We start from the raw sequence: 22,327 nt of genomic DNA on the forward strand, positions 1-22,327 counted from the left end.
TGTATGTTATTAATTATGCCTCCTTATGTATCTCATATGTGAGAAATGCGCTCAGTTCTTATGTGAACAGAGAATACATTCTTAAAAACATATTCAGTGTTGATAAATACCCAATATATACAGGATGAATGAACAGGCTTCTATTTCTTTCTGAGTTATTAGATCTCATTAGATCTATAGATTAGATTATATTAATCTAATTAGATTAATATTTTCTTCTTATCTAAACAGTAGCAATAGGTCTTAGCTAACTAAAAGAAAAGTCATGCTAAACATTTTTTTATCTGGCTTCCTTCTCACTGCAGAGTAGTTACTGTGTTGCAAAATCAGTGCTCCCGCCCATTAGCCTCTTTCTAGACAGGTTTAGGTTTCCTCATACACGCGAAGTTGGAGAAGTGCTTGATAAACAGTATTTTTGAAACCCACACAGGAGTAACATTTTGCTTTAATGGATTTTTTCTTGGGTTTAAGATGTACTTCCCATTGGAAGTGATTTGTGAATAAGCAGCTACTGGAATCTGTGCATCTGAATATGCTATACTAAAAAACTAAAAGTTGACACATTTAAAAATATTTTTTCTCACAAAGATTTTTGTCAGTAGACATCCGCGCTTCATAAGCAACACCACAAATATCTTAGGATTGCATTAATGACAAATAAGGTAAACATTTTATTTCAAATACTGTTTTTACTTATCCTAATTTGTCAGGCCAGGCTTCTTACTATTCCTCTAGTAGTCTCAGAACACTTTTTTTTCCCTCTAGCATTGATCTGATTTCCATCTGAGTCTATAGTAGTGCAAATCAAGTTCAAATTCAAAGCCATTGAGTCACAGCAGTTCCACTGATACAGAATTCAATTGCAGTCAGGCTTTGGGACTACAATTTTAAAGCCTGATAAGGCATGTTTTAACAGAGCAAAGAGCGCTTGTGCTGGAGATCATCAAAATGGCTCTGAGCATCGTAATATCCCTAACATACTGCAATACTCCACAGAGATCTTCTTCTTGGTTGCGAAAACCACATGCATATGTTAACACAGAGACAAGCTTGGGCTAATTAGCCTTGATTTTTCATCAGGGCCAGTTAGCTTGGCTGGCTTAGCAAGCACACTGATAATGGAACTGTGCTGCCTTGACTTACATGAGCCTGTTTTTGGTAGCTCAGGGACCTCCACACTGAACACTGAGTTTTGTACAGATGTACTCTGAAGACCTGTGCTGTATGACTGAGCTACGTTTCCAGCCAACCTACTTTGAAGAGCAACTCATGATTTTATTATTCTTTCATATGCATTCTATTAAAAAAATGGAAAGTATATTTTTAATAGAACATTTATGTTCTTTCAGCGTATGTTATTAACACAGTGATTAGGAAGAACCTCACCTATAATTGCTTAGTAAAAATATGCATCATTAATTTGCTTTTTCTTCCATTGGAAACTCATTCTGTCCCTATTTTTATTATCTTCTACTGAGACAGATCACTAAAATGTTTCAAAAGATATATACATTGGGTACATTAGCTGCTGCATACTCAAACTATTCAATTATGTTACTTAACCTATATTACACCTCTGGAGTTACCCACTAAATAAAATGGCATGTTTCCTTAGGAAGTACAAAACATATGAGATGTCTCTCTCTACGTATACATATATATGAAAACCCAGTTTCAATATGTATTCAGTTTTACAGTGCATTCATCACTTCAGCTTAATCTGAACAGGCAAGACTCATTTTTGGTGTTAATATGACCATGCATTTATCCTTGACTAAAACGGCAATGCAAAAAATGTAAATGGAAAGGATTATGTAAGCGCTGAGAAAACATCTGATAAAAATAGTTTTGGGCAGGAGTTTCAAAGTCTGATTAGGTTTGAGTTACATTTAAAGTTTACTCTGTGCTTACTTTTGCAGCACTAGAATTTAAGTTATTGGACAGTGTTTGCTGTTAGGAACATAATATTCAATTATTAAAGTTGTTTAAATAATCTTAGTTTTTACATCGGAGGGGAATAAAAGTCTAATGTTTCCTATGTTTCTCTATATTTAGTTTTAAGCATTGGAGAAGGTGGATTCTGGGAAGGCAGCACCCGGGGACATATTGGATGGTTTCCTGCAGAATGTGTTGAAGAAGTTCAGTGTAAACCAAATGAAAGCAAACCAGGTAATCCGTTTAAGTCCTTGTTGAATTCTAACAATGACAAATGTGATGTATTGGACAAGCAGAGGCAGCTGGGTGGTAGTATGTTATACAGCAGTGTGTTTGTGCAATATTAGAAACTGGAGAATTAAATAAAGCTGAGCTGCTGAATTAAAAAGAATATAGATAGGTTTATTGATTAGATTTTACTGGATGCTATCTGAGCAAACAGTCTTTCTCATGAGGGATGATGCTGTGAAGTACTGTGAAAGCTCTTTCATAGAGCTGTATTTACAATTATTGTATAGTTGTATGCTGTGCTTTATCTTTATACAGTATGAGAGAATGACTAATTAGACAAATAATGGAAGGAAAATTGATCAGTCATCTTCCCATCTAAAGCAGTCATATAACGTATTAAGCTCTTGTTCACAGAGGTATTGTTTCCTCTGTTGACCTTTTACTAAACTGTAGAGGAGACAACTGTTAGCAGGATGGCCCACGTACATCCTTGCTGATAAAAAATGAAATAGAAGTCTCCATTATCCTACGCTTTAACAGCCACGAGTAAACCAATAATGACTTCAGGCGAGCAGTCTTTACATTTCAAGTAAAATAAAAGAAACATATGAACATTAAACATGCTATTTTAAGAATTACCTAGCATCTCATAATTTCTTTCCTTTTAAGAATTACGATATGAGGACATACTCTCTAATTAAAAGCTCATTTTACATGAGCTCTAGGAATATAATTAATGTTCTCTACAAATGTGGGCAGTTCTAAATCAGCTATTGATGTGTTTTGGTTCTCTGATGTATTGACTAGGAACTTCCTGGCACTGCACAGAAAATACCCTAAAATTTATGCATAGTATTATTCATTCATGAACATCATTATTTTATGTGTGCCATTGTAAACTGCAGAGACATACTTCTTTTACTTCTTGCATGTGCACTAAGGTATATATATATATATACTAGTTTGAATGGAATAGAATTGAATGTGCTGGATGGGATAATGTTTGTAGGATTTTAGAATTATTTTAATTTCCTTGCTTACAATGGAAGCTGAGGTGAAATGACATAGGCTTTATGGGATGAGCAGAAGAGGAGGTGAAAAGGTTGCTTTTATAGTACAAAAACCATGCGAATGAAGGAATGAGGCATCAGAGACACTGCTCAAAGATAACCAAGCACTACGTGGAAAGGTTATCCTTCCTCATCCATTTCCCTTTTAAGGAATAATTAAAAATAAAAATAAATAAAAAAAAAAAAAAGAGAGAGAGGAAAAAACAAATCTCATGTTTGGAGAGAACAAATTCAGCTTGTAGAATAGTGAGAAAATAGTTGTGATTCTCCTCATGGGGCTTAAGAAGAAATAAGAATTTAAAGAGCTGGAGGTACATTAAACACAAGGAAGACTGAGGCTGGAAATGATGAACCTAGGAGCACTGGAGTTTGTTCTCAAATACTGGATAAGAGAAGGAGAATAACAAAATTGGAATTCAAGTATGTAACATTTTTCAGAAATGTTATAGGAGAGGAATAAGTTCAGTCCATGTGAAAGATAATCTACTGAAGAATCGCACACGACCAGTTCTGAAGGCTCTCTTAGTAACAACTTGTGGCCACTTGATTGGAAGATTTCAGAAAGATTTAGTCTGTGGAATAAAGTTGTCATAAATACCTTTCTTGGTTCTATTGTTGCAACTCTGCATTTCATTGGAACAGTGAATTTTTGTATCAAAATCAGAAGAAAATTCTGGAGAGGGAGATTATGTGAAGTTCTAAAACATGAAAGGAGTTGTAAATCTTCTTTAGGCATATTCAGTAGTTTTGTAAAAAGAAAGTAATTTTATCTGTTTGTCTCAGATCCTTAAAGGTCTTTTCAAGAAATAGTGTAGTAAGTAAATTCAGTTTATCACAAGATTGTTTTAATATATGACAAGAAAATAGTGCTTTGATCAGTCAAAGGAAATGAAAATTAGGAAAAAAATTGTTTTGATAAGAATAAAAATGTTACCAAATCTAGAATTACTCAAAGAATATAAACAGAAACATCTTAGTGTTTTCTGACATGAAATTCTGAAATCTTACACCACATAGTTCGTACAAGAGCAGAGCATTTATTGTTGTTGGTACCTATTGTCTTTCTGATTGTTCTTCAATTTACTTGTTGTAAAATTTTAACATGAGCTGAAACTTGTGCACTCACATATTTTCCTGGGCTGTATGGAAAAATGTGGCTTTCTTCCCTGCACTCAAAGTCACAGGTAAAGTACAGTACATGCTTCTCTGTACTGTGAGCATAAAATATGTCAAATCCACAATATATGCCATATTGTTATTGAAATATGGTATGGACTGAAAGCAACTGATCACTGAATTGCTCTATGCAGTTAGCTTCATTCCTTTTGCATAAGAAACAATGGGAATGAAAAGAGAAAGCTTTATAAGCAGAAATCAGCCAGTACTCCCTCTGAGTACAAATGCAAAATAATTTAGAAAAATGTGTTAGGCATGGTGAAAAGATTAGAAATTAAATTAGGTCTGCTGGGATTGCTGAAAGAACATGAGCTGAGAAACATCATAAACTTGTGGAAGTTGCAAGAATTTGCATCTTGGACTTTTCAAAGAAGCAGAAGTTCTTATGATAATGATTTAGTAAGTAGATCATCATAATGTGTAGGAAATGAATCTCAAACTCAGCTCTTTTCAGACCAAGACCAAAGCAATAGTTTCTTTTTTGCCATAAATGATATTTAGGAACATTTCTTCAAACAACTTCCCTTTGCTATCAAGTTTGAATAATTGTTTTTAATAGTAGCTTGCCATTTGCATGCCAAGAATGAAAGAAAGAAAGAAAGAGTTCTTGGAAAAAACAAACCACAATTAAACACTGCGTGCCCAGTAAAACTGGCGGGCAGGTGTTTCATGTCATGCTGATGTATAATCTCACCACAAAGACAAGTTCAATTTTCAGGGAATTTCATTGCCATCCAGACTCTTTTCTGGAAGTAGGCAGCATAGAAGGACACCTGGTTCCTGCAGTCTCTTGAAAGATACCATGCCAGTTTTGCAAGTTCTGTTTTCCAAAAAAAAAAAAAAAAAGTCATATTGACTGACATTAATTCTATACTGCTTCTTTAATCCTTCATTAATGGAGACAAGTAGGAAATATTCCATTATTTTCCTAGGACTGATGTTGGGCTTACAGGATTTTAATTATCTAGGTTGTCTCATTTGTGCTTTAAAGCATTGATGCAAGATCAGTTTTCTTTAACTTTCATAAACTTTCCTTAGAATTTCAAGAACAAATGAAAAATGAACAATGATGGCCTGCTGTATTCCTTTGCTTAAGAAAACTTACAAATGCAAAACCTTCATGCCATCTTGTTTTAAACAGTGTAGTTTTAATGACCGTATTTTAACATTTTTCTGAATCTTTGTTAGAGTCCAAAGCATTCCTTCAGGGAAGACTGGTGCAACAACTTTTGTTTACTTCTAGCACAATGACAGAATACAACTGTTAGATATTTTTTTCTGCATTGACAGCTTTCGTCTGTTTTTCATGAATGAACCAACTCTGATGTTAATCTTTTTTATTCCTAAATATGTGAAGGGGATAATAGAATTCACCCTCATTTAAAATAAATGAGGGGATATTTAACTAAGTTGTTTGGGGGAAAATTCTTCACTCAAAGGGCAGTGAGGTCCTGGCACAGCTGCCCAGAAGAGCTGTGGGTGCCTCATTCCTGGGCAGTCCCATTTGCTGAGGGGCAGCCCTGCCTATGTTAGGGAACCATACTATGGTTCTGTAGAAATAGACTGTTTGCATGTGTGCCAAAGTATTCTGTGTGGATTAGAATAATGTTCTGCAGGAAAAGACTGATACACATGAAATCCAAGTTAACTGACATTTATGTAAATATGAGGCTTTATCTTGTGCTGATAGAGATCTTAATAGGATTTATTAGTTAAGTAATGCAGCACACAGCAACACAAGTCATTTTGGATCTCTGGCAGCAATAGTTTGTATCCACTGAGAACACACTACGTGACCTAGATGAATTGAAAAGCTCTTCCTCTTACCAGTTTATTTTCCTCTTAAAATTTGTATTCATTCTTAATATAGGAAGAATTCCTACCTAATACTTTTCAATAGTAGGTGAAGTATGAAATAAGTTGTCCTTAAAATTAGCAGCCTCACCAATAGAAGGATACTGTAAGAATAGTTATTTTCATTTGCTTTTCTTCCATCACTCTGTCTTGATAGATTAAATATAAAAATGCTTTCCGTTGGATTTGCAGACACTCCATGTCCTTCAGCACTCATGTATAAATTACCTGAAAAACTCTTAGATTTTACAGATGATACCAGAATGTAGGCAGACTCAGCATGTCTTTTCGTAATTCTTGCCTTAGAAATTCTCTTTTACTTCTTCACTTCCTCAGTGCACCTTTCCCTGAGTTCTTTGCTTATCTTTCATACCGTCTTTTGAATTATTTTTTCACTCAGCAGTAACCTCCATGCATTTTTTTATCCTGTGGCCTTAGGGTATACATTACAAGTAGTTGTAGCATGTCTAATTCAGAGAATGAGGGGAAGATTTGACATATAAAATCTGTACTTCACAATTCATATAGTAGTTGATTTCCTAGCAAGCTCATTTTACTTCTCAAACTTTGTCATTTTCAAATTCATATTTTTAAATTTATGTTAATGTTAAATTTAATAGTCAGTTATCTAAATCCCCTTTTATTTTGACCTCAAATTTACTATGATCCTATGTTTCAAACTTATACTCTTAGTACTCAATTTCTCAGTTTTCTATCCATTTATTTCTTTATTATTATTATTATTATTATTATTATTATTATTATTATTATTATTATTATTATTATTATTATTATTATTATTATTATTATTAAATCTGCTTTACTGATGAGATCCAGCTTTTTTAAATTTACAGTAGTCTTATAGATACTATTAGACATCTTTTTAGCTGGTGATTTTTGGACACTTGGTGTAATACTATAGAGTGACTATCAGCCATCATCTGTGGTTTTGATTTTACAATATTTCTGCTTGTTTATTTTTGTGAAATTGTATTTTACATTATTCTCTTTGCACATGCCTACGTATAATGGCATATGGAGTGTGATTTTTCACCTGCCAAAGAGGTGTTTTGCTGCTACTTCTGATATAGATAAAATTAATGACTGTCTACATCAGAAAGTGGTCCAGCTCGAAGAAATCAAAGCCAAGGAGTGAACCCCACATTCATAATGCAGGAGCTCTGGGGGCTTATTTCAAACTAGACGTATTTCAGATAAGTGGTTCAAACAGCCACTAGTGGCATCTTTCATTTAGTTTCCTCCTAAAAGAATCTTCAAATGTGCAAACTTTGAGCCTGCTTAGTCTAGTGGACTTTTAGCAATGTGGGGTGCTTCAAAGCATGTTTCTTGCCCAGGCTATAATGCTAATGTAGATGCTCCCATGCTGACCTCTAGTGTCACTGGTGCTCAGAGCAGATGCTATCTAGTGTCCAAGGTGGGCTTTCTCTCTTAAAATATCTGTACCGATACTTTCAGTACAGCTTGCTCTTGTGTTCTTAGCAGTGTGAAAACACAATAGATTTTCCAGTAATAGAACATTTCCCACACCTGTTTTTTACCCATGTAATCATACACAGATGCTATAAGCAGAAACTGTACTTTTCCTCATCCAGCAATCCCTCTGGATTTCAGAAGCAACCAAGCAGGTTAAAGTTGTATTAACAGAAGGAATACTTTACTACACAGACTGCTAACTCCAGGATACAGAATTTACTATATTACACATTCTCGGTATTTAACAATATATGCATTCAGTAAAAACAGATGTATTCTCTATTTCTGCTGCCCCTTTTTTAAGTAGTACGACACCTTTGCAGACAGTGTAGCCAGACAGGCAGCTAGAAAATTGATTTGCTTTCTTACAAGAAGAGATGTTTCCTTGTTCTGCATTGAGGAGCTACATTTGTACACATAGCTAGTGGCTGCTCTGTCCTCTGTGGACATGTTAACAAATTATACCTGAAACTTTTCTTCCTCCTGCCTACTGGATTAAAGTATCTTTATCTATGCTGCCTTCTAGAACAGTTGCTAACGTTTTTTTGTCTGCTGAAATACACCTAGGAACTGCTTGGGAGAGTAATGGTTGGCATAAGGGGAAGTTGTGCCAGGGACCCACTAACAGTAAAATGGGGTGGGTAGTTATAAGTCAGAGGGAAAGTTGTAGCCTGGACTGTGTCCTGTATGGACATATTTAGGCTACTGAAGTTCTTAAAAAACAAACAAAAAAACAAACAAAAACACCTTATATTCTTCCATAGCTGACAGTTAATTTCAAACATTTCCTGTTTAACTTTGTGAGGAGAATGGGTGCTAGAAAATTCAAGTTTTACATTCCTTTTTTCTATTTCTTAAGCATCCTGGGATAGTGATACAGTGTACTATGAAAGAATATCTTACTGGGTGTGCTCTGTGAGGCAGGTGAACACAGAGCATGCAAAACAAGTAAAAAAAAATTAAGCACGAGATTGCCACATATGTAAATAAGTTTATCATTGTGAAAAAATAGTATGATGTGGAAACAAATTCAGCCATGTGAAAATAGATGAAAAGCTATATCCTTGTGGTTAAAGACACCAGTCCTAAACGTGTCTTGCAGTTGAACAGGTGTGTTTATGCAAGCTTACCCCTGGTGATTTGAGGAACGTTGTCTAGCTATCAAACCTGGTACCCAGAGCTCAAAATAACAGGTCAAACAGTATTCAATTAAGTTCCACTGCTTTGAAGTATACTGCCCAAAGCTCTGATCTGTAAAATACACTTTTTTGCCTTACTTCTTTATTTTGTGTATTTCATTCTTTACTGAATGTATATTGTGTATACAATGTCATTGTGTAGAACTAGATCTGAAGTGCTCTCCACAAGCCCCAGCTGACGCAGGAACTTGCTGCAATAGTATGCAGCCAGTTCTGATAACACTCTGTAGCTGAGAATGCAAATCAACTTTAGTTTTTGTCTTGAGTACTGGAAATTTTAAGAATGAACCTCAGCAAATTTCTGTACTTTAGCTTTGCTGAGCAGAGTATTTGTGTTCTCAGTAATGATAAACAGCAGTTTGGGAAAAGACTTCTGAATGAATCATCTCTCAATAATAATGCTAATCTGGAAGCAGAGGGAATTCAAGAACTGTTTTGGTCTATGAACAAGCTATAGGATGAAGTTTTATGCTTCCCTCGCAGCCTGGTGATGGGTACACTCACCTTTCCATTCAGTGCTCTTCTTACCAAAATATAATAAGAAATCCTTGTTATAATTGTAGTATTATAAGAAGTATATCTGTCCTTTGGAAGATTGAGTCTACCAACTGATTTCACTAGCTGGCTCATCTCTCCTTTCATATTTTATTAGGAATATATATTTTGATATTCTCTTTCCTGTATTAATAGCCCTTTTATTCTTGATTAGTTATACTTGTTAATATCTCGTGATTATATGTTCAAATATGTTTAACCTTTGCTCCTTTTATAAATATCTTAAATTATAGTAGAAGTGGATCTTTAGTTTTTTTTTCATTCTGTTTTTTTGTTTTTCTTTTTTTCTGAAATCAATTTTAATAAGTATTCTCTGATGCAAACATAATTTATCTGACAATATAACTTCTGTTAAAATTATTCTGTGCATGTATTGGAATGAAATTAAAGGTCATTTTTCATTTAACTTATTTTCTTTTTCAAACCATCTACTTGAAATGGCTGACATAAAGCAAGGCAAATCTTAGATCTCTGCATATTCTGAAAGTGTTGATAAATCATCATTTTCTTCTGTTTTCTCTGGTACTAAATGACACATTTGGGTTTTTTCCCCACTCTTATTCTTAATGGTTCAGATTAAAGGCTTGACAACAGAGCCTGAAAACTCTTTGAAACACTCCTCAGTTATCTAAGATCAAATCCATATTAATTTAAGGAAAAAGACAGAGCATCTACTTATAATAATGGCAATGCTGGATGTGATCAAGAAAACTATCCCCAAATAGCAGCAGCTGGTAGATAATACATATTCTGATCTTAAATTATGTCACTGCTATTTGCTTTCATACCTGCCTGAAGCAAGAGAGGGGAAAGGGGCCTTTTCCTAATAGATCTGTGAGTATCTGATGGGGAGAAAATGATTTAATAATGTACTTCTTGATGATAGTTACTGATCATAGTATATGTAGAATGAAAAGCAGCATGTTATATTGATTCTCTGGGGAAAAAAAAACACCCAAAAATAACAACCTAACAGCAAAAAAAACCACCATGAGTTATTATATTACATAGCATTTTCAACTTTTATTCTGTAAAGAAGACCATGTAAGTGTAAGCTTTCCCTTGCAAGAAAGCTATGTTAATTTTACTGCCAAATCAGTACCAAAAGAAATACTGATATCAATCAGAAAATCTGGAGTCCCACCTTTCCTTGAGCGTACAACCAAACTGGTGAGATAAGGCTTTCAGTTTCTTCTACATCATTTTAATTTCTTCTAGATCGTTTTCTCTGGAACTTCTTTCATGGGCCGGATAACCTCTAGGCAGGAATCTGTTCAGTCTCTCAGGTGGCCCTGGATACAGCTGAACTTTGCAGAGAAGAATTGTTATTCTATGTCCTCACACCATCTCCTTTCCATCCATTTCCATTGCTTTCTCTGTTTGTCTAACTTCTCACAAACAGATTTTCATAGGTATCAGCCACTGTCCAAATTCTGCCCAGCAGAGCCTGAAGGCACAGTCAGCACAGCTGTAGCAGATTTTCTGTGGCACTGATTTTAAGGGCTGGGCTTTGAGACATGCTGTGCTTACTCAGGCAATCAATACCCCAGAGTGTGTTTATCTAGCTAAGTGAAAGACTATCATATTGATATTGATAGCCTTATTCTTCAAACCATGGACAGGTTATTTGCTTTGGTTTAATTAAACAAATCTGAATAAGTGTTTCTAGTTCTGTACTCAATGGTAAGGTTTGAAGTTTTAATGGTAATAGAGCTTGCTTGCATTTGGAATGGAGTTTGATAATTTGGGTTTGCTTACTGATCTGAGTGGAAGATGCTCACAAACAATCTTAACCCTCAATTCAGGCTGTCTTGTCAGCTGTCTTGGCATGGGAAGAGTTGGGTTTAGACAAAGGGCATATGTTAATTGCTGTTGTCTGATGAAGCTACTGTGATTGCCTCTTGAAGAATCAAAGACTGCAGAATTGTTTAGACAGCAATTTCTAAACAGGTTAAGGAATGAAGTACTTACAAAAATACAAGAAATAGCTGTAAAGTCAAGGTAATTTTGATTTTTAACCTGAAAGAACTTCAATGTCCTGTTTTGGGGCTTTTTTTGCGGCAAAAAATTAAAAATTCAACTAATATGAAAAGTCACAGGAAGCTATTGTTTTTAATTAATGTTTATAGATGTTATGCACATTCCAAGGACTAGTTTCATGATATCCAGAAAGACATTTAAAATTGTTATGTATTTTGGCTGCTTTCCTGGCACTAACATAAGGAATTATATTTAATTATCTTTATGACAAATTAGTACTTTGAGGAAATTAAATCTAATATATCTTTGTCTCTTTTATCTTAAATTTACTTACACACACACGCGCGCACGCAAAAGTTTGTGGAGTAATGGTTAACAAGAAACCTGTAGAAGTTATATTCTTTCTTATATGAATATATATATTCATTTTTGGCTGAATAGTTAAAATGTTGGATTATATTAGCTGAGAGAAGTACTTGTACTCCATTAGATACATTTCCGTGTAATGATACACTGCAGGAGATGGAAAGCCTAAAGGTAGGTGACAAGAGCAGAATTATTTGCAACAGCATTATAATGAAATATTGAAACTATTGGTGCTTCAGGTTGTGCTGTGAATGTGCATAGGTGTTATGAAAGATAGGCATGGCCAAAACCAAAATGTATTCATAGAAACAGTCCAGTAAGATATCAGCAACACTGAGAAACAGAAAGAGCTTGGAAAGTCTTGGCAGTGGAAAGATGTACTTAAAATGGTTCTGTGCAATGAGTCTTTCTTTGCCAAGGTGTGTGTGCTAGAGGTAAAGAAAAGGAAGGATTTTCGTGCTTTCAGCTCATCTGCACTAAACAGATGTCGCTTGGAAAGTGCCTAGGCACAAGAATCACCCAGCATCTCAGTAAAGCTTTAAATAAAGTTAAAATTCATGCAGGCACGCTCATAACATGGCTGTGTGAAAGACAGAGACTTACCCACTTTTTTAGTTGCTAAGTAAGCTGTTTTATGGTTATAGTTAAATATCTCTCATGTGTGCAGTGTTTTCTTTATAATCACATCCATTTTGGGTGCAAATACTGTGCAGCAGTATTGTCTTTGTCTATTACAGCTATTTTCCATTCCGAGTTTCCTTTCCAAGTCTTTACCAGCACAATGGTTTACGTGGCCACACTGTGTATGGAAAAGGCAAAACACAGTGCTGCAAAAATTTTAGCTACTATTTCTATTCTGAATGTTATATCTCTCATATAGCTTAGAAAAACAATTCCTTTTACATCTAATATTAACATATTGGTCAATTATTAAAAAAAAGGAAAGAAAAAAAAAAAAAAGGAAGAATTACCTATACCTAATTATAAATTCCTGTAAGTTACACTCTTACTTTATTTGCTAGGACAGCATTGCTGCAGTCTCATTTAAGATGTGGAAGTGAATAGTAGTCTTCTGAGTGAAGGGAAATGCACATATGTGCAGGAGTTGTGCGAGGCACTATTAAAAGATCACAAATCTATTTTGCTAAGATTCTGAGACAGGATACAGTTATGTGCAGCGAACAAAAACTGTAAGAAAAATCAATGCCAGAACTTAATCATTTATAAAGACCAGAGGATGTTTTAAAAGAATGGTGATTTTTCTTGCCCTAGAAAACAGAAGGGCAAATTGTAGATAAGTGCACTGCGGAAATAAAGGCTTAGATCAAAACCGGAGGAGAAGCACAAGACAAAATTAATACAGAATTGTAATCCCTTGATTTTTTTTTTCTCTTTACTGCGCTATCCTAGTATTTATCTATCCTAGATGTAGGCTGTTAGCTGCTGACAAAGTAATACTTGCAGACAGAAAGAAAATCTCGCTAAAGAGTGAAACAGGAAAGGATTCTCTTGAGATAAGGAACTCCTTTAGCTGGAAAAGGGACTTGTAGTGTTGCTGTAATTCTTTGGTGATGACATCTCAATATCCAGTTAAAACTCTTAAGACTCTGTGTCCCCAAATATTTTTTGTATAAAGCTGTCAAGTAAAGATTATGTTATTTTTAAAAAATGATAAAGACTTCTTTAGCTCTGGGTCAGTTCTTGGCCTTACTCTCTCCATTCCTGTAATCATGTCACAGTTCAGCTTTCTTCTCCTAAGCTTTCCTCTTTGAGAATTCCTCTTAAGTCCCCTCAATATCCCCAGCCTTTTGAGTTGCATTGAAACTCCAAAATATTTAAATTTCCTAACTTTTACTAGACATCATTTTTTCAGGTAAGAGATCTGAAAATAATATATCATATATATATATATAAACTCTTTCATTGTAAGTGAAATTTGCATGAAGCAGAATACTGACAAGTATCATACTTTTTAACTCTCCAATAAAGTAACTAATTCCCTGTTTTTGTTTAGCTTTTCTTATTTACCCCATAAGATATTCTATCAGAGTGAGAAAATATTCCTGCTGAACAGCTTAGCACTTATTTCTCTCTGCATCAAATTCCATTTTCCAAAGATACTGTCTACACTGTGGTATAGAAGGAACTATTTTTAGGAATGGATATCTTCAGGTCCCCACTCCCTCCAAACATATTGCAATGCTGTTAGAATGTGCAGGTGCTTGGTAGCACAGATAGACACATTACTAAACCTAGAATTCTTGTAGCTTGGGGTGGGAAGTGTTTGTAAGACTGAAGAGAAGGAAAAAACATACACCTGAGAAGAATAATAGCTGACATGGATGCAAGTGCTGTTAGTTCTGTGTATTTCAGTACACCGCTACCTCCAGCTTTCCTTCTGTTTTATGTGTATATTTAAAGGTGCACTTAGATGCTGCTAACCTGTGAAATATACGTATATAAAATTTGTTTTTCTCTTAGTATGTGTGTAAAACTCCGTGTGACTTGTTTCTACAACAATGACTGATGTTTCTAAGTTGAAGTAATATTGAAACCAAGTTTGTGCCCAGTCATGCTTCTATCCATAGGGAAAGAGAGTTAACAAATGTTAATGAATTTCTTATCCTCACTAAGCAGGAATTAATTTTGTTAGCACATATTTTCTTGGTTATCTAATAAGTGCAGGTCATGATGACTATGTAATTAGAAGTTTCATTTCTAACAAGAACTTTTTAAGTGTTACTTTTGATAGATATTTAAGAGTTCAGTTCTAAAATTACAATCATTTAAAATAAATAAGCCTGAATGTGAACTGTAATACTTTATATAAAGTACCATGTAGTTCCTGAATTTGAGAATTAGTTGAAGTATTGCTGTGTGGATAGAGTTGAAACACTGAAATGTGTTACAAATATTCTTCTTCAAAAGTATCTGATTAGGATATTGTGGTATCCTAAACTCACTCTGTAGGGCGTTGCAACTGGTATGTGCTAATTGAAAGTTAGTTGTAAGTGCTCAAGTTATTGGATTTTAGAGTGTTAGAGAAGCATTTAAGATGGTTTTTGCAAAGCTGCTTTACCAAATAGGTAAGAAATAGATCATATATTTCTTAGGCCACCCTAAACTAGTCTTTCTGTCTGTGAAATGTGTGCCTAACATAAGTATGTCTCATGCATCTTCATACTCCTCTACAGTACGAAGATAACTGTTGTGCATTCCAATTTGCAATAGTCTTATAGCTACATTCCTAATCAGCAACATTACACAGTTTTGTAGTGGCTATGCCTACTTTATAATGAGAATTTACTCTTGGAATATTTTCTGAAAATTAATAGACATGTTTTTAAAAAATATGTAAGCAAAATCACGTATTAATTAGTGACTCAGTCTGAGAATCCAGACTATCAGCTGCTTTCATCTGTTTCATTACTGAATCTTTTAAAAGCAGGAATTCAGTAGAAAGATGGTTATCCTGATTTCAAGACTGATCAGAATAGCAAATAACAGTGTATTAAAGTTATTGTCCACCTAACTTATAATTGAAAGAAGATATAAAAAATTCTGTAAAAACTGTACCTAGTCATTCAGGTTGTAGTATATTAAAACAGTTCTGAAGTAAGAATTAGAGGGTCACTAAGTATAATACTTTGGAGATACTCCCAGTGTTTGTGAATACAGCTATAAACATGGATAAATTTCATATTTTCATGTTATCTCCAAGACACAAACCATGTTGAAGACAAAAGTATCTGGTAGTTCTCCTGACAAATAATTTGATTCTATGGTTATGTAAAGGTACAAGTATATTCCCTCTTAATTTTACTTTTTGTTACTTTTTAAATTCTGAAAACTGATTTGTGTATATTGTCTGGGTTCTGACTTTTCTAGTTGTTACTTTTTAAATTTTCTGAGCACTCAAATGCTGACAGTGGAAAAGTATGTAGTACCTCTTGATATGCTGCCACTTATTGCAGCGTTTGAGGCACAGACTCAGATGTGAACAATCCAAATCGTTTATTACAAGTTCTCACATCCCTTATATACCTTCACAAGTTCTTATTTTCTAACTTTCCCGTCCACTCTTACAACTTTCCCAACCACCTTTACATGTCAACAAAGCATTCTACAAAACACTCTTCAACTGTCCATGCAGGCACATATCCAATCAGAGTTGTGAGACCCTTCTTCTCCTTGCAGAGTTGTCCTTGGCTCTCATGCTGTTTATCTTACTCCACAGCTGCTGCTCTGAACAGCTTTTCTTGTATTCCCACAACTTATCAACTGTTTTTATTTTTTACAAAGGAAATAATCCCATATCTGGAATCTGCATTGTGGAGATTTCTTTATTTTCATTTTTTTAATGATCACCTGTTCATCATCTTTGGGTTAAAAAACGATGAGGAAAAAGAGAAGGGGGAAAAATATCTTTGAGGTGAGGAACGTGGTAGAAAAAAGTAAGATGAAAACAAGGCCCCCATTCCTGATCTGGTCTGCTGCTGAGCCAAAGGAGCTAGGAGAGGGAAGGGGAAGCAAGAAGTGGGTAAGAGGATGTCTGTGCAGTGAATGCATATGTCCCACTCAGGTCTGGTCATAGTTATGTTGCAGCAAGTTGAAGGCTTGGTCTGGCTGCTGGCTGCACCTTCAGTGCCACATCAAGGCTGCAGCATCCAAAGGGATGCACACAAATGTTACTGAAGCAGTAAGGGGACCAGTAAGTGCAGAGTTCTCTCAACCAAACAAGTAATTAACTAATAAAACACACAGGGGGGGCAGTGAAAGCATGTATGCTGCTTAAGTGAATAATGGTAGACACATGATGGTAGAACAGAAAGAAATTTGTTAGTTGTCAGCAGTACCACAGTTACTCTTTTGTACGCATAAAAGTGTCTAGGATTTTTAATGAAATTCACTGCTGGCAAAGATTTTTCCTTAATCCTCGTATTTTACAAAGTTCAAACAGACTGCACTGATGCTGAAATCAGTAGGCTTCATTTACCATTTATTCCCTGCTGGAATCTCATTCTTGGAAGAGACCTCTGTAAGACCCGTGCAAAAGACCACAGATTTACTGGAAACATGTTTTCCATATTTTTCACTTTGCTTTAAATTTGCCTGATACTAAGTATCAGACTTATGATACTAAGTATCTGACGGATGCCATTCTTAGAGTATCAGAGACTTAAAAATGGTATCATTGCTAATAAGAAATATTTTTAAAGATTTAATTTTATAAACTGAATATTGCCAATGACTTAACTAGCTTACAAAAAGAAAAATAGATTTAAAAAAGCTTATTTTTCATTAATTTTCTAAAGAAACAGGGCTTGTGTGTTATTGCCATGTACATCCATTTATTCCTTACCAGAGTAGCTTTACAATATATTTTTGCTTTTCCTGAGATCAAACTTGACATAAAAGAGAAGCGTTGACTAACTGAATTCCTCATACATTAAAAATCTTATTGAGTGCTTGTAGCCTCAGGTTAGTTCCTCCACACCAGGAGAAAGAGTAGCAAGCAGAAGGGTCTTGGCACATTGTCAGAAGATTGCTGAGAGTGAGAAGGGCAGCACATGGCCAGGATGATGTGAAGGAGAGCAGGTAGGGGAGCAGGGTGGCAGTGAGCCAGGGGTAGCAGGTGCTGTGATTGCCTTCCTACTGCCTCCTTCATAACCAGGTGTTTCATCTGTGGATCCTGAGCAGGTCTGGAGAGATGTAATACCAAGTGACAGGTAGCAGCCCATGCTTCACATCAGTGAGTGTTGGATTTCTTTTTTCTTTTTTTCTTTTCATGGGAATTCTTCAGTATTCTAACTTCACTTAAGCTTAATTACTTCATGCACATGGACAAGTGATACTTCCTTTTCCAGCTACAGGTTTATGCCTTCAGGTCAAAAAAGTAGCTATGCTGGCCAAATTTATTCCTATTTAAATAACTAAAATAACTAATAGCATCACACTAAGATGATTCAGAAGTCATGCCATGCTTCAGAAAATCTTAATCTAAAATTCATTTTGTAAGAATATGTAACTAATGATAATCCCGATGCTTTAAACTATTTGCAAACACTGTTGCTAAAGCAATGATGGTAACCGTCCTTAATGTAATTTTTAAATGTTTTTAATGTCCTTCAAAGTAACTCAAGGTTTGTTTGTTTTTCTTTACTGCTGTTTTGTGGGTTGTTTTTGTTTGTTTTTTAATAAGCTTCATGAAATAAACAACTGACTAGAAAAGAGAAAGGGCTCCAAAAACAGGGAAAAACTGCAGGATGGACATTTTCACAGAGGTCACAACTGCAGAAAAAGTTCTATTTGAAGCTTGCAACTTCCTTGCATGTGCAATTTAGACAACTGCAAGACAAGTCCATAGATCATAGAATCATAGAATTTGAGTGTTTTTGTTTTGGGTTGCTCATACAACTACCAACATGTTGTCTTTCACAGTTTTCACCTCTGTGATACATTTTAAATGCTTTTAGAACAACTGTATAACATAAGTTAGCAATTTCCTCTCCTATGAAACTTATGTGTGTAATGTGTTTTTAAACCACTTGATTTTGATGCTTTGAGTCAGATTTTGCCAGTCACTTTGCAGTATACATTTTGCTTATGTGGTCAAATATACTTTGATGTGCATATGAAAGTACCACTGATTTGTATTGATTTTTCTCTGCCTTGCTATTAATCAAGGCTGAATGTAGAGACATTCTTAAGGCTTTTTCCTTACTGTTCTTGGCAGGCTATGCTAGAGTACAAAAAATGAAATAAAAAGATCTCCATACCATCCTACAGCTGTAAGTAACATACAACCTTGTGCTCATTAAGATAGCCTCCTTCATTTGATTTTCAACATCTGCAATACAATAACATATTTTGAATCATTGCTTTTGTTTAGCATTTAAGCCAAGGTTTCTTGAAGTTTGAATATTGTTTTACAAAAATCAGCTCATTAATTTTTTAAAAAATCTCAAGAACCTGTTCAGAAACTTATTTCTCAATAAATTGTACTGTTCTGGTGTCTTCATCCAGAATATCAATATTCAGAAGCCATCCTATATTCTTAGCTTGCTGATTGCATTTTTTTTTTCCTTACAGAAAATCAATTACTCTTACTTACAGCAGCAGAATGTTAAAAAGATAAAGTCAAAGCTTGAATTTCATTCTAGATTAAGTTCTGGTTGCTGTGGGTGTAGATACCTTTTTTGTGCCTAGTTTAAATTCCCTTTGGGTTTCAGATCAAATCATACGTGTGCTACCTAATTCAAAAAAGTGAAAATGCAAAGGTGCTTCTTTCTCCAAGGCCTCTCATGTTCCCTATAACTACTGTCCAAAGAGTTATAAGCAGTTGTTAACCAAAGAATGAATTAAAGTAAATGTATTTTGTGTTTAGTATGTTGCACTGATTGTCTCAGAAAGCAGTAGAGCTACACTGTTATCAATTTCCATAAGTCAAGAGATATTTAAAAAGCAAGTGAATGCAGAAGTGTTTTTTTCAGGTGGTTTATTACATATCTGTTGGAGGAAAGGTAAATGCCTGTGCAGGTGCACACACTGTGTGATGGGTTCACCTTAATCCAGTACTGTGTGATAAGAAAGGACGGTAACAGTACTGTTCCTGGAATCTATCTGGTGTTGTGCTTTTGTCTGTACATGTTCTACTGCATCTGACTTTAATACAGAACTTTTAATGGTAATTATTAATTATTAATTGGCATAGGTTACAGATTTCAATAAGCAGTTTCATCAGGAATGAAAGGGCTTTTAAGGAGTGCATTTCTGCTATCATATTATATATAGAACATGACCTGACTCAAACTTTCTGATGAGACTTCCATAGTAGGTCCGTTTTTCCTGTGATCATCTAAATGTTTACTGCTTACAAAGTCTGTGATAGTGGTCTAGCTTGTATTCTGAGGGTAACAGCATCAGAGGCTCATCTCTGTTTCTGTCAAATCCCAATAAAAGATTAATTATTCCAAATGATGGCAATATTAACCTGGAAAAATTAGCCTAAATTAATCAAAAGCCAAGTCTGTTTTCCAATACTAGTGGAGAAAACAAATGGAAAAAAATAGGAATATTATACTGTTGTTTTTATATATTATATTATAAATTATATATGTTATATATAAATAGAAATAGTATACATCTGATAATACTGTTGAGGTGAAATCATTCTGCTTTTCTGAACTTATTATATCACTGAAATAATTCCTCAATAACGTCACAAAATATGCTCTCACCAGACAATATGTGATTAGGTTGCTAATGTGCTTCTTTCTGCTCGGTATTTAAGGCAAAATCTTTTTTTATGGAAGCAAAGTATTTTATAAACTTTATTACAAGGTATGAGAGCTTATTGAAAAGTCTTGTCTTTAGAATTTTTGTGAAATATGGTTTGTGTTCAAATATCTTTCTTGTACTGAAACATGCATTACGTCATACCATTTGTCTTTTAGAATAAAAACTTCTGTGTAAGAGGTATTGTCACAATATAAAAGAGCCTAGATAAAGAAAATGCTGCAAGTATTCTTAGCATTTCTTACTAAGGAGGAGAAAAGAAAAAAAAAGGGTGTGGGGGGGTGAGATCCTATCTACAAAATGCTGGGAAATCATAAATGCCTCAGTTTTGACCTGTAGGTCTATACTGAAGCAGTGTTCTGTAAGATAGAAACCACCTTCTGGATGGAGTAGCTGATGCACAGGGGAAGTGACAAATTTGCAACTGGAAGTCAGATGTCCTTGTGTGCAGTTAGGACTCTTGCATTTAGAACAAAAATCTTCTGATTAAGATCTTATCCTTGCTGTTTTTCACTTAAAAATTAACAAAATGGTCTTGCACATCATATTAATGTGTAATATGCTTTCTTAACAGATGACTTGAGATGTTAATACCAATTCTTGTGTTCAGTCGATGGTCACTAGATGGCATTGTTTGGGTATAGAATTTAAGGGAAAATAGTACATAATGCTTAATCTGTATTCAGCCACACTTCTGTTGAATATTATGCTTCAGTACAAAACCCTTAGTAAGGACACTGTAGGGCACTGGGAGAGAAGGGAGAAGGAAGAATTTGGTGGTGTTATTTTAGTGGCTGCACTTTCTAAACATTTTGGTTTACTTTGAACACTAAAAATTTTGTACAGAAACTTTGAATATTTTTTTAGTTCACGTACATGGAAATTGGTTTTTAGATTATAGATTTATGCAGATCTGTTAAACTCTTCGCTCACGCTCCTTAGAGGCAGTAATCAATCACTATGAAATGTTCTAGGTAAGATCACATCTTCCAGGCCCTTAGAACTGAAAGCAACTAATCAACATCAGCTCTCTTTGTGAAGAACTTCAGGAAAGCTCTGACATTCAAAGAATGAGTACAGATAGTTACTGGCATTGTCTCTTTTAGAGCTGGGACAGAGCGTGAGTGTAATGCTGTGATAATCTGCTTCTCTGAAGTCCATCAGAAATCCCATTTAAACCTGAGAACTCTTTTTTTATAGAGCCTGATATAGCTATCACAGCACTGCAGAATGTGAGGAGTAATTAAAAGGGTTTTGCCCAGTTGTAAATACTAACTGGCTTCACAGGAATTGCTTTACTTCAGTCAGTGCCATGTTTTAGAATGAATAAAAGCAATCGTTATTGATTTCTGAGCTATGCTTCAAATCTGACTCATCTACTTTTTTCTAATTCAAAATGGGAGATGAAGTATCTCAAGTGGCTATAAATGCTGTTCTATGAGTGCCATAGATTAGCATCAGTTTACTGCAGACAGTGCTTTTTGTACCTGTGTGCTGCTTGTTTATATTATTCCTCAGTGGCATAGAGGAAAGGGCATGGTGAGGTACAGTAGTCTTTACATACTGTCTGTACTACCTGAATCTTTCAGTACGTTGGTGAGATTTCAAGTATCTAAAATCCAGCTTGCTTCAGATATTAATATATTATTAATTTGAGGACTTTCTCTGTTCTGATCTCTAACGCACCCTCATCATAACCATAGAATTGTAGAATCATTGAACAGTTTGGGTTGGTACCCCAAAGTCGTGTTTGTTTTTTTTTTTTTTTGTTTCAACCCTCCTGCTATGGGAAGGGACTAGTTTTGAACCAATTACTAGCAAGACTTTCCAATTTAATACCAAGACAAATTTTACAATGAAGAAAAATGGTGCTTGACAGTTTAAACCTTAAAATATCTTAAAGATAATTTTGTATGTAAGCAGAAAAAGTAAAATCTGGTATAAAATTTCCTGTTATTTGAATATAATGTTAATCTCTTTCCTAATCTCACACAAAGACAAAAGTAACTCTAGACAGCCCACTTAAAATGAAGAGGAAACAGCGTGAGCAAAGGGACTGGAATTCAAGTGGGAAAAAAAAGTCCTGTGTCATCTAGAATGACCATAGATTGCATCTTTTATTTAGTTTTCTTCTGTCTTAGATGTTGACAGTTTGTTTTTCTATCTCAA

General features: G+C 34.8%; 1 protein-coding gene across 19 annotated transcripts in view; it reads left to right on the plus strand.

The window, feature by feature from the left end:
* SHANK2 (SH3 and multiple ankyrin repeat domains 2) overlaps positions 1-22,327 on the plus strand; it is a 320,253-nt gene that overhangs the window by 134,328 nt on the left and 163,598 nt on the right. For all 19 annotated transcript variants that reach the window (XM_085548205.1, XM_085548207.1, XM_085548210.1 and 16 more), the window contains one exon: positions 2,056-2,169. In XM_085548205.1, the coding sequence (XP_085404331.1) occupies positions 2,056-2,169 (114 nt within the window). The remainder of the gene's footprint in view (positions 1-2,055; positions 2,170-22,327) is intronic.

Source organism: Coturnix japonica, chromosome 5 (assembly GCF_054131305.1).
Source record: "Coturnix japonica strain WE chromosome 5, WE-NBRP24, whole genome shotgun sequence".
NCBI lineage: Eukaryota > Metazoa > Chordata > Aves > Galliformes > Phasianidae > Coturnix > Coturnix japonica.